This window comes from Acanthopagrus latus, chromosome 17, assembly GCF_904848185.1.
Source record: "Acanthopagrus latus isolate v.2019 chromosome 17, fAcaLat1.1, whole genome shotgun sequence".
In the NCBI taxonomy this organism is placed as follows: domain Eukaryota; kingdom Metazoa; phylum Chordata; class Actinopteri; order Spariformes; family Sparidae; genus Acanthopagrus; species Acanthopagrus latus.
Window position 1 is genome coordinate 1,351,244 of NC_051055.1, and position 15,709 is coordinate 1,366,952.

At 41.1% G+C, this 15,709-nt stretch overlaps 1 protein-coding gene across 3 annotated transcripts in view; it reads right to left on the minus strand.

The window, feature by feature from the left end:
• Window positions 1-216: 216 nt before the first annotated feature.
• Window positions 217-15,709, minus strand: part of taf2 (TAF2 RNA polymerase II, TATA box binding protein (TBP)-associated factor) — a 41,770-nt gene continuing 26,277 nt past the window's right edge. For all 3 annotated transcript variants that reach the window (XM_037074208.1, XM_037074207.1, XM_037074209.1), the window contains exons 21-28: window positions 15,362-15,555; window positions 12,270-12,409; window positions 11,792-11,861; window positions 11,086-11,195; window positions 4,163-4,392; window positions 3,341-3,505; window positions 2,989-3,091; window positions 217-2,877 (exon numbers count right to left, since the gene is read on the minus strand). In XM_037074208.1, coding sequence (XP_036930103.1) covers window positions 2,576-2,877; window positions 2,989-3,091; window positions 3,341-3,505; window positions 4,163-4,392; window positions 11,086-11,195; window positions 11,792-11,861; window positions 12,270-12,409; window positions 15,362-15,555 — 1,314 coding nt within the window. In that variant the 3' untranslated portion in view covers window positions 217-2,575. The remainder of the gene's footprint in view (window positions 2,878-2,988; window positions 3,092-3,340; window positions 3,506-4,162; window positions 4,393-11,085; window positions 11,196-11,791; window positions 11,862-12,269; window positions 12,410-15,361; window positions 15,556-15,709) is intronic.

The following is a 15,709-nucleotide window of genomic DNA, read 5'->3' on the forward strand; positions in this document are numbered from 1 at the left end:
CCATTTCTACAAGTCAAAGACAAGGACAAGTTGAAAACTGAGCCTGATGAAAAAATATTCCCACTGTTAGTCTTGCCCTTGTTCGCATGCTTGAGCGCATCTTCGTGTCCGCTGATACTGAAATAAATAGCGCTACATTTCACCAAATGCTAGTCTCTTCAGTGTTGGCTGAAGTCAAGAGATAGACTCAAAAGAGATCACAGTGGAGGTGCAGAGTCTGGTACAAAGGACTTTATTACACTATACAAGGCAGCATAAAAAATAAACAGTGAGGTTGGTCCTGGGAGCGAAACTCTTTGTCAGTCTTGCTTTTATGCTGAAGGGTCTCCACCTATTTCTTAAAAACCAGCCCCTGAGGGCCAATTCTTATGGTGGATGACATCGTCTGATTTGTCTATGTCTAATTGATCAACAGCAATTTACAGCACTGGTCACATTCATACACAGATGACAGAGGCTGTGATGCAATTTGCTATGGATTGGGGGTTAGTGAAATAGTCATAAAACTATTTTCCCAATGTTCCAGATGCAATTATGGAGAAAAGCAAAGCTTTAAATGGATGTTTCAGAAGACGCTTAAGTTTTGAGGGAAGAAGAAAACTATCCAGCTAATCCAGATCATTGAGTCCATCAAAACTAGCGATGAGCTGAAAACAATCTGTGAGGCAGATGGGGGTTGCTCAAGGACTTGGATAAGTTAAGAAACAGGGTTTTGAATGTCTCTGATATGTTAGAGAAGTGTATGGTTGTGTGGGGGATGGAGCGGCGGGCCTCGAACACTAGTAAGCAAGCCATTCCACAAGAAAATTAGCAAAACACACTCAGTGAAGCAAAGATGAGGGCTTTGTGCCTTTCACAGTCCACATACAAGGCCCATCATTAAGTCAGTATGGCTGAGGGTAAAAAAAACTGTCCAACTTGGTGTAGAAAAATCTAAATAGGGTTACGACAACAAAAATCAGACAAAGTCAAGACTGAGCAAGAAGCTCTTACAGTGGAGCAGATTCAGGGGCACCTTCACCAGAGAGACATAACGGAATTTCAGCAGTGTTCACTCCGGGTTCAGCTGTTCGTCAGTGCACTTCCATCCCAAAGTTTAAGTTCGACACTGAGCTGCATGCACTGCTTTGCTCAACACAACCAAAAAAAAACATTGTGGCGCCCTGCAAGCCATAATGCTAAGTTTTAGAATTCTTGTGTCTGAAAGGGACATGAAACAGTTTTTCACACCACCCACCACACTACTCTGCAACACACAGCTCAAATCGCAATGACTGAACACTGTTGGAATCTCAACTCCAAGAACCTTTGCAGTTAATATCGAAATGACTAACTCACACTATTAAGACTGGCAGCTTCCAGCTATGGCTACAGTTGTCGATATGGATAGAGGCGCTGTGGTTCAACTACTCCTGTACTCCTTTGTGTACTGGTAACACATCTGTCCATGCAGTGGAAGCACCGTGTTTGAATCCTGGCAGAGATCTCTTGTTACACAACACTGTCTTGACCAATAATGGTATCGTAGGTGTTGTTGAGTGCAACTGGGAAAATTGAGCAGTGCAAGGTGGTACTGGTATATTTTTTCTTTTCTTTTTATACTTAAGTGACTGGTTCGAACTGGTTAAATGAGACAAGAAGCAACACGTTCTTCCCATATCAAATATCTTTCTACAACCATTTTTCACAAAGGCATCAATATGCTTTGCTTTCTACCCAAATATGAGATAATTCTATTCAATTATTTGTAAACATAATCTGAAACAAATAATACAATATAAAAAAGGTAAAATGACCCAAGTAATGCTGCATCCTTTTTTTTTCCTCCATAAAACTTTGTCACAGTTGAAACTAAAGATTGTTTTTATCTACAATGTATTTGTGAAACCAATAATCCCCTAGAATAGGATAGGTTCCTAGGATAATGCACACGTACTTAATGGGAATAAATGCTGAGAGTATTTATCCTATGTCAAGATTGTTAACATGGAGATTTTATTTGTCTTTACTGTATTCAAGAGAAGATGAATTTAAACTTAAAAAAAATTAAAGAGAAAATTCCATCCCACTTTTGATACCCCTCTGGTTATGTACACAGGGAATATGGAACTCTGCATATTCATTTCATTGTTAAAACCTCCTAATCAAGCCCAGGAAGCACTGCCAGAGTAAAGTCAGCCATAAATGTCGTTGTGGAACTGGATTCAATCTAGTGAAGAAACATGAGGTTGGCTAAAATGGTATTTGCCTGTTTATGGATCCACAAACTCTCACAGGCTATGTGTGTCTTTGTGGTATGAAGACAAAAGGATACCTCTGGAGGGTTGACCTTAATGACATTGCAGCTTCAGTTTGGAATTCCATATAGCCAACATACAGAGGAACTCAGTGTTTTCATTCATTCCAGGATTTAAACACCACAACTGCACCATTTTCTTTCACAGTTTATAAAAAATTGTCTTGCTGTATCATAATACTACTGAGTAATGAATATCTGAATCAGTTAAACATGTTCAAAATGTATCCAGTTAACCCTGATGAAAACAACTGGAAACCAATCTCCCCTCCAGATATTTTAGTCAGACAAAGATGGCGAGCGCAGCGACCTGCCGCTGGCCGGGCTGTTGCTGTAGGTATGGGAGTTGTCTCTCTCTCTGTCCTTCTCCTTGTCCCTGCTTTCGTGTTTGTGCTTATGTTTGTGTTTGTGCTTGTGCTTCTTCTTCTTCTTCTTGTGCTCATGGTGGTGGTGGTGGTGGTGGTGGTGGCCATGTTCGCTGCCATGTTTGGAGGACATAGAGCCAGTCTCTTTGGCAAAGGACGGCACCGGTGTGGTGGGCATGGAGAGCATGGACTGTTCAACCGATGGTGGCTCTTTACCTTGAGAGAGAAAGAGGACAAAGTGGACAGGACAAAGAGGAAAGTGTGTGTTACCAGATTATTTGTATTCCTTTTTCAGATGCAAGAATGATTCTGTATATGAGTGCTCACCTGGTGTTGAGGGTCTTTCCAACAGATTGAGATGATGGTGAATGAAGGCCTGACTATCATGAACAGTCTCCATATCAATATCCTCCTCTTCCATTGTGTTGAACTACAGCAAACCAGAACTACATATTAATACCAGACAGCACCAATAACCAACTAGCAGTATTTTCTAATAGAGGCTTTGTAGATTGCAGGGATGTTATTGTAACATGACACCGCACATTTAAGAATCAAATTAGTGAAACCAAACTGAAAATAAAAGACTTGAGCAGAGCAGGACAGCAGTGATAAAAGCTCAACAGGACTGTAGACACCAAAGAGTGAGGTCAAAAGTCATATCTGGGCAGTGGGTTACCCTGATCTTGAAGCGTGCTCCTCTTCCATCATCATCCTGCTGCTGCAGGACCTGTCCTGGCTCTGGAGGGGAGCCCAGTGGGGTGTCAGCCTTCCTCTTCAGGCCCTGAGGAGGCTGGCCCACCCCACACACCCCTAATGAAATAGGATCTGGCTCTTCATCTACCTGGGAGAGACAAACAAAGAACACTTGAATACCAGTCTTTTCCCTTGGTTCATGGAAAAGATAAGGACACATATTTGCAGCAGGTTTGTGGTAGCGTACACCCAGATGGATATACATGTTTAACGTGGGACAAAAACGTGGCTAAAATACATGTTGCTGCTGGTTTCTACTGCAGGTGGATGACTCAGGGCAAGTACCTCAGACAACCCCACATCTAAAGACCCAAACTATCACTGTGATATGTAGCAGATTAGCTTATTTATGACTTTATGATAATGTAATACTGATGATAATAATAATGAGAGTTTGTAACACATTGATATATGTATATGAAACAAAACAGAAAAAGAATCAAAACGAGGGTCAAACCATCAGTACAAACTGTCAAAGTGAATAGACAGAAGAAGCTACAGATGCTAACACCTTTACCTTGTAACACTGTAACCTTTAAAGTATTTTTTAATGTGCTTGCTCTTTTCAAGTTCATAGCTGAGCTATGCTAAAGACCATCTGGCGTTATGACTATGGGCTTTTAAGAAATAAATTGTTAATAACTTGCTAAATAACAATTTAGTCCAATCAGTAGTTCATTAAATGTGCCTTCTGTATACACGCAACTAACTGTCCTGCCAACCAAAATGACCCCAGACCACTTACTGCTGTGTAGCTCATGCCGACACCATGGATGCCAATACTGGCAGGCGTGTCCATGACAGTGCCAACACCAAGTTCAGGCTTAATGGTGGGGTTTAAGACAGCTTTCTTCTCCTTCAGGTTGAGCACAAGTCCCAGTTCTGGCAGGGGCAAGCAGGAGGGCCGAGTCAAACCGAACAATGTATAGTAGAGGTTCACGGCATCACAGCGTAGCCGCCAGTCATGGGAGGTACCTGAGAAAAGGAAGGGAAATATGGAGTGATGAGTGAGAGCAGACAGATGTGGGAAGAAGACAAAGAAAGTCTTGCGTATCTGCTATGGAAGGGTCCGGACTGCTGGAGCTGCAACAGAGTACACATGCAACGTAGCAGAGCCAGTGCAGGTACACACATAGACTCTGCTCCGCTGCTGTGACGGAGCAGAGCTGGTTCTGGTACAATTTAGGGGTTAGAGGTAAATATTCCCTTTTTTCCAAGAATACCCCAGCAATTAATTCTGAGCTGCATGTTCTTTTTAACATTACCATAGATACAATGTGAACAAAACTAAATATAAAAGGGTATAAAAGGTAAAATAATCACCTCTCAATGGCACAAGATCTGACATGAGATACTTGAGTAGTTCTGTTTTGAGAGTTGCAGTGAATTTAACATTGCAATCCAAAGGCCAGGCACCCACATGCTGAATGGGCTGTGGCTTTGGAAGAATGTTTAGGTAAATGACTCTAACAGCAGCAAAATGTGCTCTGATTGTGTGCTCCTACAGAAGTGACCTTCAGCCAGTGAAACAGCATCCTCTCTGTGTTTAACATGCAGGGAGCTTTGGTTGTAGGGGGAGAGGAATAATACAACCAACATATTCATAACATATGATTTAAGCTTACCACACTAAGGTCACTCTGTATTTAGAATGGCTGCACATTCAGGCTGTCCAGCAGCCACCCACATTAACTGACTGACAAACAAAAGTTCACTGGAAATAATGATCCGTCAGTATTTTTCTCCATCCTTCAAGCTTGTAAGTCAATAAATGAAAAAAACATGCTGCAATGAGAACCGCTGATCTACAGCAATCTGGAATGGTGAAAATATACTTGTATTTTGGTATTGAGGTGGCGTGTATTTGGATTGGCAGACTGAACCGCTATGGCCTGGCTAGCTGGCTGAAAGACAAAGAGGACCCCCTGGAAGAGAGAGAAATAATGAAACCCGAGGACACAATAGGAGCTAGACGCATGTGTGTATATGATACAGGCAAAACACAGAAAAATAGACTATAAGCTTCCAGTGCGTGACAGGAAGAAACCGGACGATAATAAAGAAAGACAGGGAGCAAAATATTTGATCTGAAACATACTTTTAGCTCCTGCATCGACTTCCATGAAGAATGTGGTACTTTCTTCATACAGAGGGTCACTAGGTATTATTGTGCTTAACAAGAAGGTGGAACTGTTTAGATCTGGTATCAACACCCTTCATGAGTGATCTGACCACAAGTGGACAGCTCCAAGTCCTTCAGTTAACATTGCGTAACATGCATCTGGAATGTCCACTCTAAATGCAAATAAATATGTACATCTGAGACAAAGGGACACAATGATTTTTAAACACGTTTTTTAAACAAAGAAACTTAATGTATAACATTAACCACATTTACAAGATGATTATGAATTTGTGGGACAATGTTTCACGAATGTTCATAAAGCTTCTCCTAACTCAACAACTCAACTTTTATAGGAGTCTGGGGACTGACTGAGGAAGTCTGATCACAGCAGTCAAAGTAGCAGCCTATATTGGATACCATTTACTGTAATAGTAATTTGTGTACTGTCAATAAAATGTCTTCTCTCAAAAATTTAGCATAAAAGTTGAAATCACTTAGAACAGTAGCCCCATTCACACTGCTGTTTGGATACGGGGATCCTCCACCTCTGTGTGTATCAAAGGCATGTTGGTCTGACAGTCTGATAACTAAACAGATCCTTCACTCAACTAAATAAAGATAAATATTCCACAAAGAAACAAACAACAAAAGTAAAGTAGCTAACCCTAAGGGGTTGCGGGGGTTACTGGGGCCAAATCCAGTTAACTATGGGCCAGGGTACACCCTGGATGAGTTGCCTGCTCATCGCAGGACCCTTACTACACAAGGTGCCAACTGCAAGTGGGGTTCAGTATCTTGCTCAAGATACTCAAGTATCTTACTCAAGGATACTTCGACATGCAGCTCAGTGCTGCCCCAGGATTCGAACCAGCGACTTCCCGATCACTAGTGCACCAGGTCTACCCACTGAGCTAAAGCCTACACAAAGTATGAAAAATTAAGGTAAAATGCAGAATGCAGAATTACTTTATAAAATAACCACATTTATTGCCACTCATAGAGCAACTCAAACAATGAAGAATGGAGTGAGTAAGTGAGTTTCAGGGTTATTATAGTTTTTACATTTTCATTAGTTTTTATTTTAATTTAGTTTAATTTTGTTAAACTAATTGAAACTAAACTGATATGAAAAAAACAAACAAACTGTTGAGTAGTTTTAGTTTAGTTTTCATCAGAGGCAGAATCAGAAATCCTTTAATGTCCTGCAGACGGGGAGATTTGTTTGTCACAGCAGTCTTGAGATATTACAAGAACAAGAGCAATAGCAAAATAGACAATATAAAATAGACAATATAATTAAAGAGGAAAGAAAATAGAATCGGATTGACTTATATACATATTTACATGATATAGTGCAAGAATGGACAGTCATTTTTATACAGATTTTAAATATGTATAATAAATATGGGTGATGAAATGAGTTTGCACAGACTATTGCACGGTGCAGAGTACAGGGTGAGGTCTATATGGAGCAGTGCTGGTTGTAAAGTCTGACAGCAGCAGGAAGGAAGGACCTGTGATACCTCTCCTTCACACACTTAGGGTGTATCAGTCTGTTGCTGAAGGAGCTGCCCAGTGCTGAGATAGTGTCCTGCAGGGGGCGGGACTGCTGCACCAGCAGTGATGAAAGCTTGTCCATCATCCTGCTCTCTCCCCCCACCTGCACTGGGTCACACTGTACAGTCCTGGTGGGTACAGTGTTATCAACACATAAGTTTATATAGTCCATTATGCTGTCAATGTCCTCCCCATGAGAAACACACAGTTCTTCCCTCACAGTTGAGTCAAAGCAGTCCTTCAGAGCCTCTTCAGACTCCTCAGTCCATGCTTTAACTGTGCATGTTATGTTGCTACTGAGGGCCAACAGCTGATCCCTACTGTAAACAATGCTGGCTGTTTAGGCACACATCTGACATGGCAGCAGACCAGCAAGATGCCTTGACAAACAGGCACTTTTTACAAGAAAGATGTATTGCATTTGATTTTACTATTTTCACAAGGCTCCACTCGTGGGTTGCTAGGGCTACATGAGCCCTGTAATTAGTACTAGCCTAGCCAACACCATTCATTTCAATAGACGTGGTTAGCGCTTGGTTACTAAACATGCCTGGTTTCTCCAAAAATTAAAGTCGAGGGTCCTGCAATGACTGAATTGTGCAGAAGCACATTGCTGCAATGGAAATGAATGTATTTTGAATCATGGCATTTGTAACGTAATGGATGTATTTTTTTAAGCTTTTGAATTATGACATTTGGATTTGTATTGATATTATGTGGTTGAATCATGACTGCTGGATGATACTGTAAATGTTGTTTATGATTAACAAAAGATGTTATTTATTTTGCTATTGCTGAATCATGAATATTTAAAGACATTTACCTTAGTGCTTTGGTTGAATTATGTGCACACTGGATTAGTATTTATCAATGTATAGTGTGACTTATGGAACTATGGTCCTGTTCTCCAGGCCAGGTTCTGGATTGATGGCGAGCTAAGGGGCAGGCCTAGAGCCTACAGCTGGACAAGACCGCAACGGATAACCGCCCCACCCCCCCACACCCTTCTGCCAGGCCGGTAGGGGGCTCCCTGTAACCCACAATGAACTCTCACCCCACTCTCTGCCCCTTGCCCACCACACACACACGCATCCTGCCCCACACACTCTCACCCATACTTCCACCTGGCCTCAATTTTAACCCAGACATGGGTTCTTCATGAACTGTGGGTAGGCAGCCGGGTTGTGAACTGTGTTCAGTGAGCAGAACATTTGGGTTTTTTGTCATGTCTTAATTATCATGATTGAACGAGTAGGGATCCAGGGCTGTGGCTATTTGGAGGTACTTCTTGAGATCAGGGTCTGTGTACCTTTTTTCCAGGTCCTGTGTAATGGCTTCTTTGGCTTCTTTTATTGCTGTACTGTCTTCATCAGCTGGTGCTGTGGATTTGAGGATCATTTCCTTCAAAGGGAGGATCATTGATATGGTGGGAGTGGTCTCACTGCTCATCAGAGTTGTTACAGTTTTCAGTGGTTTTAGTACTTCAATCAGTTGTTCTGCCATTTTTTGTTCATCGTCAGTCAATATTGCCATGTCCTTATTTATGTGACTCCTCAGTGTTTTGTCCATTGTTAATGCAGAGTAGATGGCAGGCTGCTGTTCTACATATCGTGCCAACATGTCCTGTGCTGTGTTCCACCGAGTGGTGACATTGCGGATTAACTTGTGCTTAGGCAGGTTTAACATCTTTTGTTTCACAGTCAGTGCATGGTGGGCTGTTGTGCTTTTGTGGAAAAAGGTGACAACTTTCCAAACTTTCCCAAGGAGGCGTGACACCCCGTTGATTGACACTGCCTTCTTGGCTGCCAGGTTTACAGTGTGAGCAAAACAGTCTAGCTGAGGTCACAGTCCATCTGTTTCATTGACTGCATTGACAATATTTGCTGCGTTATCTGTGGCTACTGGTATGGTCGTATTTGGCCGCTCCAACTTCCAATCAGTCACTACATACATTTTTTAATTCCTTTGCCAAGTGCGCACAGACCAAGCAAGAAACCTCGGTGTAATTATGGACTCAGAAATGAATTTCAGCAGCCATATTAAGACAGTTACAAAGTCAGCCTACTATCACCTTAAGAACATATCCAGGATAAGAGGACTTATGTCTCGGCAGGATTTGGACAAACTTGTTCACACATTTATCTTCAGCAGACTTGACTACTGTAATGGTGTCCTTACAAGACTCCCCAAAAACTCCATCAGACAGTTGCAGCTGATTCAGAATGCTGCTGCTCGAGTCCTAACAAGAACCAAAAAAGTAGATCACATCACTCCAGTTCTTAGATCTTTACACTGGCTTCCTGTCTATCAAAGAATAGATTTCAAAATCCTGTTGTGCATTGAATGGTTTCGGGCCAAAATACATTTCTGATCTGCTGCCATGTTATGAACCATCCAGACCTCTGAGATCATCAGGTACTGGTCTGCTTTCAGTCCCCAGAGTCAGAGCTAAACATACAGAAACAGCAGTTTGTTACTATGGGCCACATATTAGGAACAAACTCCCTGAAAATTGCAGGTCTGCTCCAACTCTCACCTCTTTTAAATCAAGACTTAAAACATTTCTTTTTGCCACTGCTTTTAACTGAAGCAACAGTCTTGTTTCTTTTAAAGCTTTTCTATTTCAGCCTACTTGTTTTGATGTTTGTTTCTTAATGTTTTACTTATTTTATGTCTTTTAATGTCATTTGTGTGTGCCTGTAAAGCACTTTGAGTTGCCTTTTGTCTGAATTGTGCAATACAAATAAACTTGCCTTGCCTTGAATGGTTGATTTCCCAGTGTTGTGTCTTATTTGCTTGTGTGTAGAGTTTTGACACAGTGAGCCAAGTTTTGCAGAATGTGTTCAAGCAACGGGCAAAAACTGTATTATGGGTCCCATGTTAAGCTTGATTTGTGCTTTGCATTGAATCAACGTCATACCTAAGGCATAGCCTCTGTGTAGGCGCGTGCCCTACGCTATAGCCTATGGTGTAGAAGTGTAACTGAATGTCCCAGCACTGCGGATTGCAACAACTGTGACTGATCCAACTGGAATCAGCGCACTTTCCAGGTTCTCTTCCGTGCTTAGCAATGGTGCAAATGGGGATTGTGACCTGAAGTTTCCCCAGTAAAAACACTGCAGTCTTTAGCTGTTGTAGTCCCTCTTGACTGGTCGGCAGCTGCTTATCTTGGATTACACGCCACCTCTCTTTACTGTCAAAGTGTCTCTGAGTGATAGACAGAGCCTCCTCTCTACTCTCATCCTCTTGGGACGCTCTTCACTCCAAGAGTATGACTAGGCTCATTCAGAGCCACCAAGCCCGTCTTCTTCACCTAACAAGCCCAGAGATACTGCAGTGCACCACGCCAGTGGTAAACTACTGGTTACATGAGCAAAACACACTGTCAGCCCATTTACACCTAACAACCACTAAACATACAGTTAGCAAAAAATAATGTGTCAGTTACGCTGACAGAGATTTTCTTGGCCCTGGTTATCTGCTGGAAAACAAGAGAGGGAGATCGGGAGTGTGTTGTCAGCGGTCTTCCCATGTCACACCCCACTGGGTGCCCTGGTATTCCTGCTGCACAACCACAGGGAGGAAGGAATTGCTACTGGCTACTGGATGGTTTGGCAATTGTATATAGTCAAATCATTCATTGTTGATGATAATTCATGGCTAGTCTTTGCACATTCTTTGGTCATGACCAGACATCTATTTTACAATATTAATATGGTGATAAATATTGTGTGGTGGACTATTTATTGTGATGATATTGTGTCAAGATTTTTGGTATTGTTACATCCCTATTTCTGAACTGTACCTGATCAATGACAGCGAATCAGTGAATTATTTTTACAGACCTTAAAGCTCCCAGTTTTAAAGTCTTAGTCATGGCACCTAAGCATGAAACAAAGATAGCCAGCTAGCTATACTAAAAAGCTAGGCTAAGAAAATGTATAGGCATAGGTGTGTGTGTGTGTGTGTCTGTGTGCGCGTCTCACCTGAGTTCATAAGCTTCCAGAGCTGGTCAACCAGAGCTTCGTTACACAGAGCTGAGTCAGTTGTCTTTGTGAAAGGTGGATTTTTACAGAGCATACCCAGGATCTCATGCCTGTTTGAACAATAAAAAATATGTACAAACACTGAGATAAACATTTCTGACATACCCATATGTACACTGCAAGTTTATTGATGACTGGCTGAAAAGGAAATCCCTTCCAAAATGAATTTCAGGCCTGTTCTACAAACGGTGCTATAAAGAAAGCTAATATGAGGCTGAAGCAGTTTAACAGAGACAAATCATGTGGTTATGTTCCACAAACACAACATTTTGGATTGAAAATACATTTTCTGCACTTCCATGCACTGTGTTTTCTCATTGAGCCAAGAGATACTTGATTAAAATTTAGAAATCTAGGCTTTGGCTGTGTATTTTGTTCCATGTTGATTACACTGAAATCACTTTCTCTGATTAAATTTAGTCATCACAGTGACATTTGGTTACCATTCTGTTACTTTATCAAACAAGAACAGTCATCAGACTATTGGTAATCTTTTTTTTCCCACAATATTCTAGTAGTATCACAAAGTAATGTAAAAGTCTGATGTATGGCAGAAGAAAAGACCTTGAGATGAGATAACTATAGTCATACTGTGAAAGACTGTGCGTAATATATATGTGTACATGTGTGTTAGCTGTTAGCTCACCTGACATAATGACATGGGTCATTCCTGACCATGTTGAGCAGCCACTGCAGTTCAGTTGAGTTTCTTTCAACTGCAGGACAGAAAAACACGCAGACAAAAAAGAACACTACGTAACTGAAAACAAGGACATGTCATAAAGGTGAACATCCTCAAGATACTTGAGATGTGTCAAAATAAAACAGGAAAAATATATCTGTGCATTTCTTTCAACACACTCAATCATATCTCAATCAGAATGGGAAGTATGGTAGGTACTGGTGGTAATCTATGGAACATTTCACACACAAAATACTGACTCAGACTACTGAATGGCTGTTGAATTTAAACATTTATCTGTCAGTGGCTGATGTTCGTATTTCATAAAATTAATTTCAAACACTGGTCCTTATTATATAAAATAATTGGATATATCTATTTTAACCAGCACTCCCAAACCTATTAAATAAACTGATATATAAAAGAGCTACTAATGTCCTACCTCTAGTATAGTCAACCAGAGCCTCTACTGCAGCAATGCGAACATCTACGAAGTGTCCATACTCAGCGTAGGATTTGAAAAGTGATGCGTCACTGGGAATATGACCGTTTTTCTGAAGCTGTCGAATCGCCCTCAGACAACTGGAGACACGGAGGAGCCGGGTAACAGAGCAGATGAAAAATTAGAGATCTCAGCTGTGTGTGAAATAAATGCAAAAATATGACTACAAGATGGATTCACACCTTTTCTATGTCAAAATAACAACACAGTTTGATCTTCCTTTTGGATGAATTCTATATTAATAATACAAAAATCAAAACTTAAGGAGCGTTCAGACCGAACGCGACAGACGCGAATACAATCGCTTCAGACGCTTCTATCGCGCCGCTTGATCATTTTGGACTATTCGCGTCATTCGCTTCGCTTGAGAAAAAAGACGACGCAAATGCCCGCTCATTTTTTGAACCGATATTTCTCAACCCGCTCTTTCCACATCGACTTTCACCCACGCCCCCTCTTTTTTTTTAGTTTGTCCCTGTAGAACACTGCAGTGGTGTGATACAGCACCGGGTGCCCACAGACAGCTTCTCCTCCATGTTGCTCTGGGCGACTGTAAACAACCGTACGTGAGGGAAGTGACGTCGTTGGCTTGAACTTGTCACTGATTGGATGTCGCGGCGCGATGCCACCTAAAAAGAAAAAAAGTTGGATATTTTTAACTTTATTCGCCAGATGCTCCATTCGCGCCGCCGATGCCTGAATCGCGTGTCGTATGTATTTATTGATAGCACAGCTGAAGAAGATGACAGGAAACAGGGTTAGAGAGAGGGGGAGGGACACGCAGCAACTGGTCCCAAGGCCAGGAGTTGAACCCAGGTCCTCTGCAGTGAGGACAAAGCCTCAGTACATGGGACGCCTGCTCTACCAACTGAGCTAAACGGCGCTCAGACTCCATCTTTTTTCTCACAAAATGTAACTGTTATTTCTATAATGCTTATCTGACAGTGACAGATGGCTGTGTGTTAAAATAATCCTGTATTGATCCAATGAGGCTGTTATAAGGAAAATTAGAGTTATGTTGCTTTCTGTCAAAAGTTACAAGCTGAGCAGATGATAAAAATTGAACAGGGGCATACATTTCCCAGAACTTAAATTATTTATCAATTTGTCAAATATTGTTTCAAAATCTTAACATACAATTGCAAGAAAAAGTATGTGACCCCTTTGGAATTACCCGGATATCTGCATAAATTGGTCATAAAATGTGTTCTGCTCTTCATCTAAGCCACAACAATAGACAAACACAGTCTGCTTCAACAAATACCACACAAACAATTATATCATCGCTGTCCAATGAAAACAACACATCTCCAAAAATCTATTTTTCCAGTTGACATATTTAGGACCATAAATGAAAATATATCTTTACACAGTCATCAGTACACCGTTTAATATTTTAAATGGACTTACATGGATTGTTGTGAGCGAAAGTGGACATATGCGTTTTGTTTTTTTTATAATGGGTTCCAATTAGTTCTGAGCCTGGCGTCTGCTGGTTAAGTCCGACTCGGTAATGTTAGTTAGCTTGTCCTACATGTTTCCACACTCTTGTCTTACTATTTCAGATTGGAATCAATATAATTCATAGGCTAATGGCCAATATATTCCAGTGTAGTGTTTAAAACATCTTAAGCCCTGTTCGCATGGGACTAGAATTACCTGGGGACCTCATGTGATTTAGAAATGGCCCCACCACGTCTGTGTGTCGTGCGGCACATTCGCACGGGATAAGCGAAGTCTGTGTTTTAACTCAAATTTACCGCCATTATCCCCTGGATCGATCACACCGGAGCACTTGTTGGAGCAGCACAACAGTTAGATATGGATATTTTTATATTTTTATAAAATGACTAGTGAGCCTGTTGAAAGATAGAAAAATGATCCTTACCACATGCATGTAAATCCATCTAATTCATCTTTTGAGATTTCGCTCTTCTGATGAGCCTCCTGAATTTGCACCCAAAATGCTGTCAAAACTTTCATTGGTAACTGCCAAAGCAGCCTCCATAATAATAATCGACCGGGTAAAAAGGCAGAAAAAGGTGTGGAAAACGACCCAAAATCACAGAGATGCCGATTCACACGGGACTAATATTATCACATGACCTCTGTGTTTGGCAAAATATGGTGGGTAATTTGCGGGTTGCTTTGCTGCCTCAGGGCCTGGACAGATTGCTATCATCGATGGTAAAATTAATTCCAAAGTTTATCTAGACATTTGCAGGAAAACTTAAGGCCATCTTTCCACCAACTGAAGCTCAACAGAAGATGGGTGATGCAACAGGACAATGACGCAAAGCACAGAAGTAAATCAACAACAGAATGGCTTCAACAGAAGAAAATATGCCTTAGAGAGCGTCCCAGTCAGAGCCCTGACCTCAACCTGACTGAGATGCTGTGGTATGACCTTGAGAGAGCAATTCAACCAGACATCCCAAGAATATTACTGAACTGAAATAGGTATGGTCCAAAATTCCTCCTGACCGTTGTGCAGGTCTGATCTGCAACTACAGAAAACATTTGGTTGAGGTACCTGCTGCCAAAGGAGGGTCAAGCAGTTATTACACCCAAGGGTTCATGTCCTTTTTCCACCCTGCACTTTGAATGTTTTCATGTTGTGTTCAATAAAACATGAAAACATATACTTGTTTGTGGTATTTGTTTAAGCAGACTGTGTTTGTGTATTGTTGTGACTTACATGAAGATCAGAACACATTTTATGACCAATTTATGCAGAAATTCAGGTAATTCCAAAGGGATCTTGCAACTGTATCTACAATCCAAACATACATTTAAAGTGATCACCATAAATCTGCAAACATTTCAAACATTACTTTGGTGTTTTACACAACTAGTATTGTTACTGATACTGATTAGGTGGACACTAATAGACTTTTTCTACTATGTAGTACAGCGACAGGAAGCTACATATCAATATTTTCAATAATTTTGTTCTGTAAAACTGAGACGAGAGATGTTTTTTTTACATGAACATCTGTACATCTACAGGCACACACACACACACACCTCACCTGACAGTGATGGTGTTTCTGAAGCTTGGCAGCAGTTTCTCCATGTTTAAGAATCTTGTGATCTCCTCCAAAATGAGACGGACATCAGCATTTAAATTGTCCACTGTCCGCACCTCATTGTTGATGCTGATGGCTGGGGTCAGAGAGTTGGTCAGTGCTTCAATCAGATCTGCACGGTAGTAATTATCAGAAAACTGAAGACAGGACAGGAAGAGAAAAGGAAAAGAACAAGGAAATCATTTTAGTGGATTTCCTGTGGGCATCTGTAGAATAACAACATTCTATCAAACTGCTTTTTGTTTTTTTTAAGTGCCGAAATAAACTTTGGCCATAGTTAAAACCAAACAA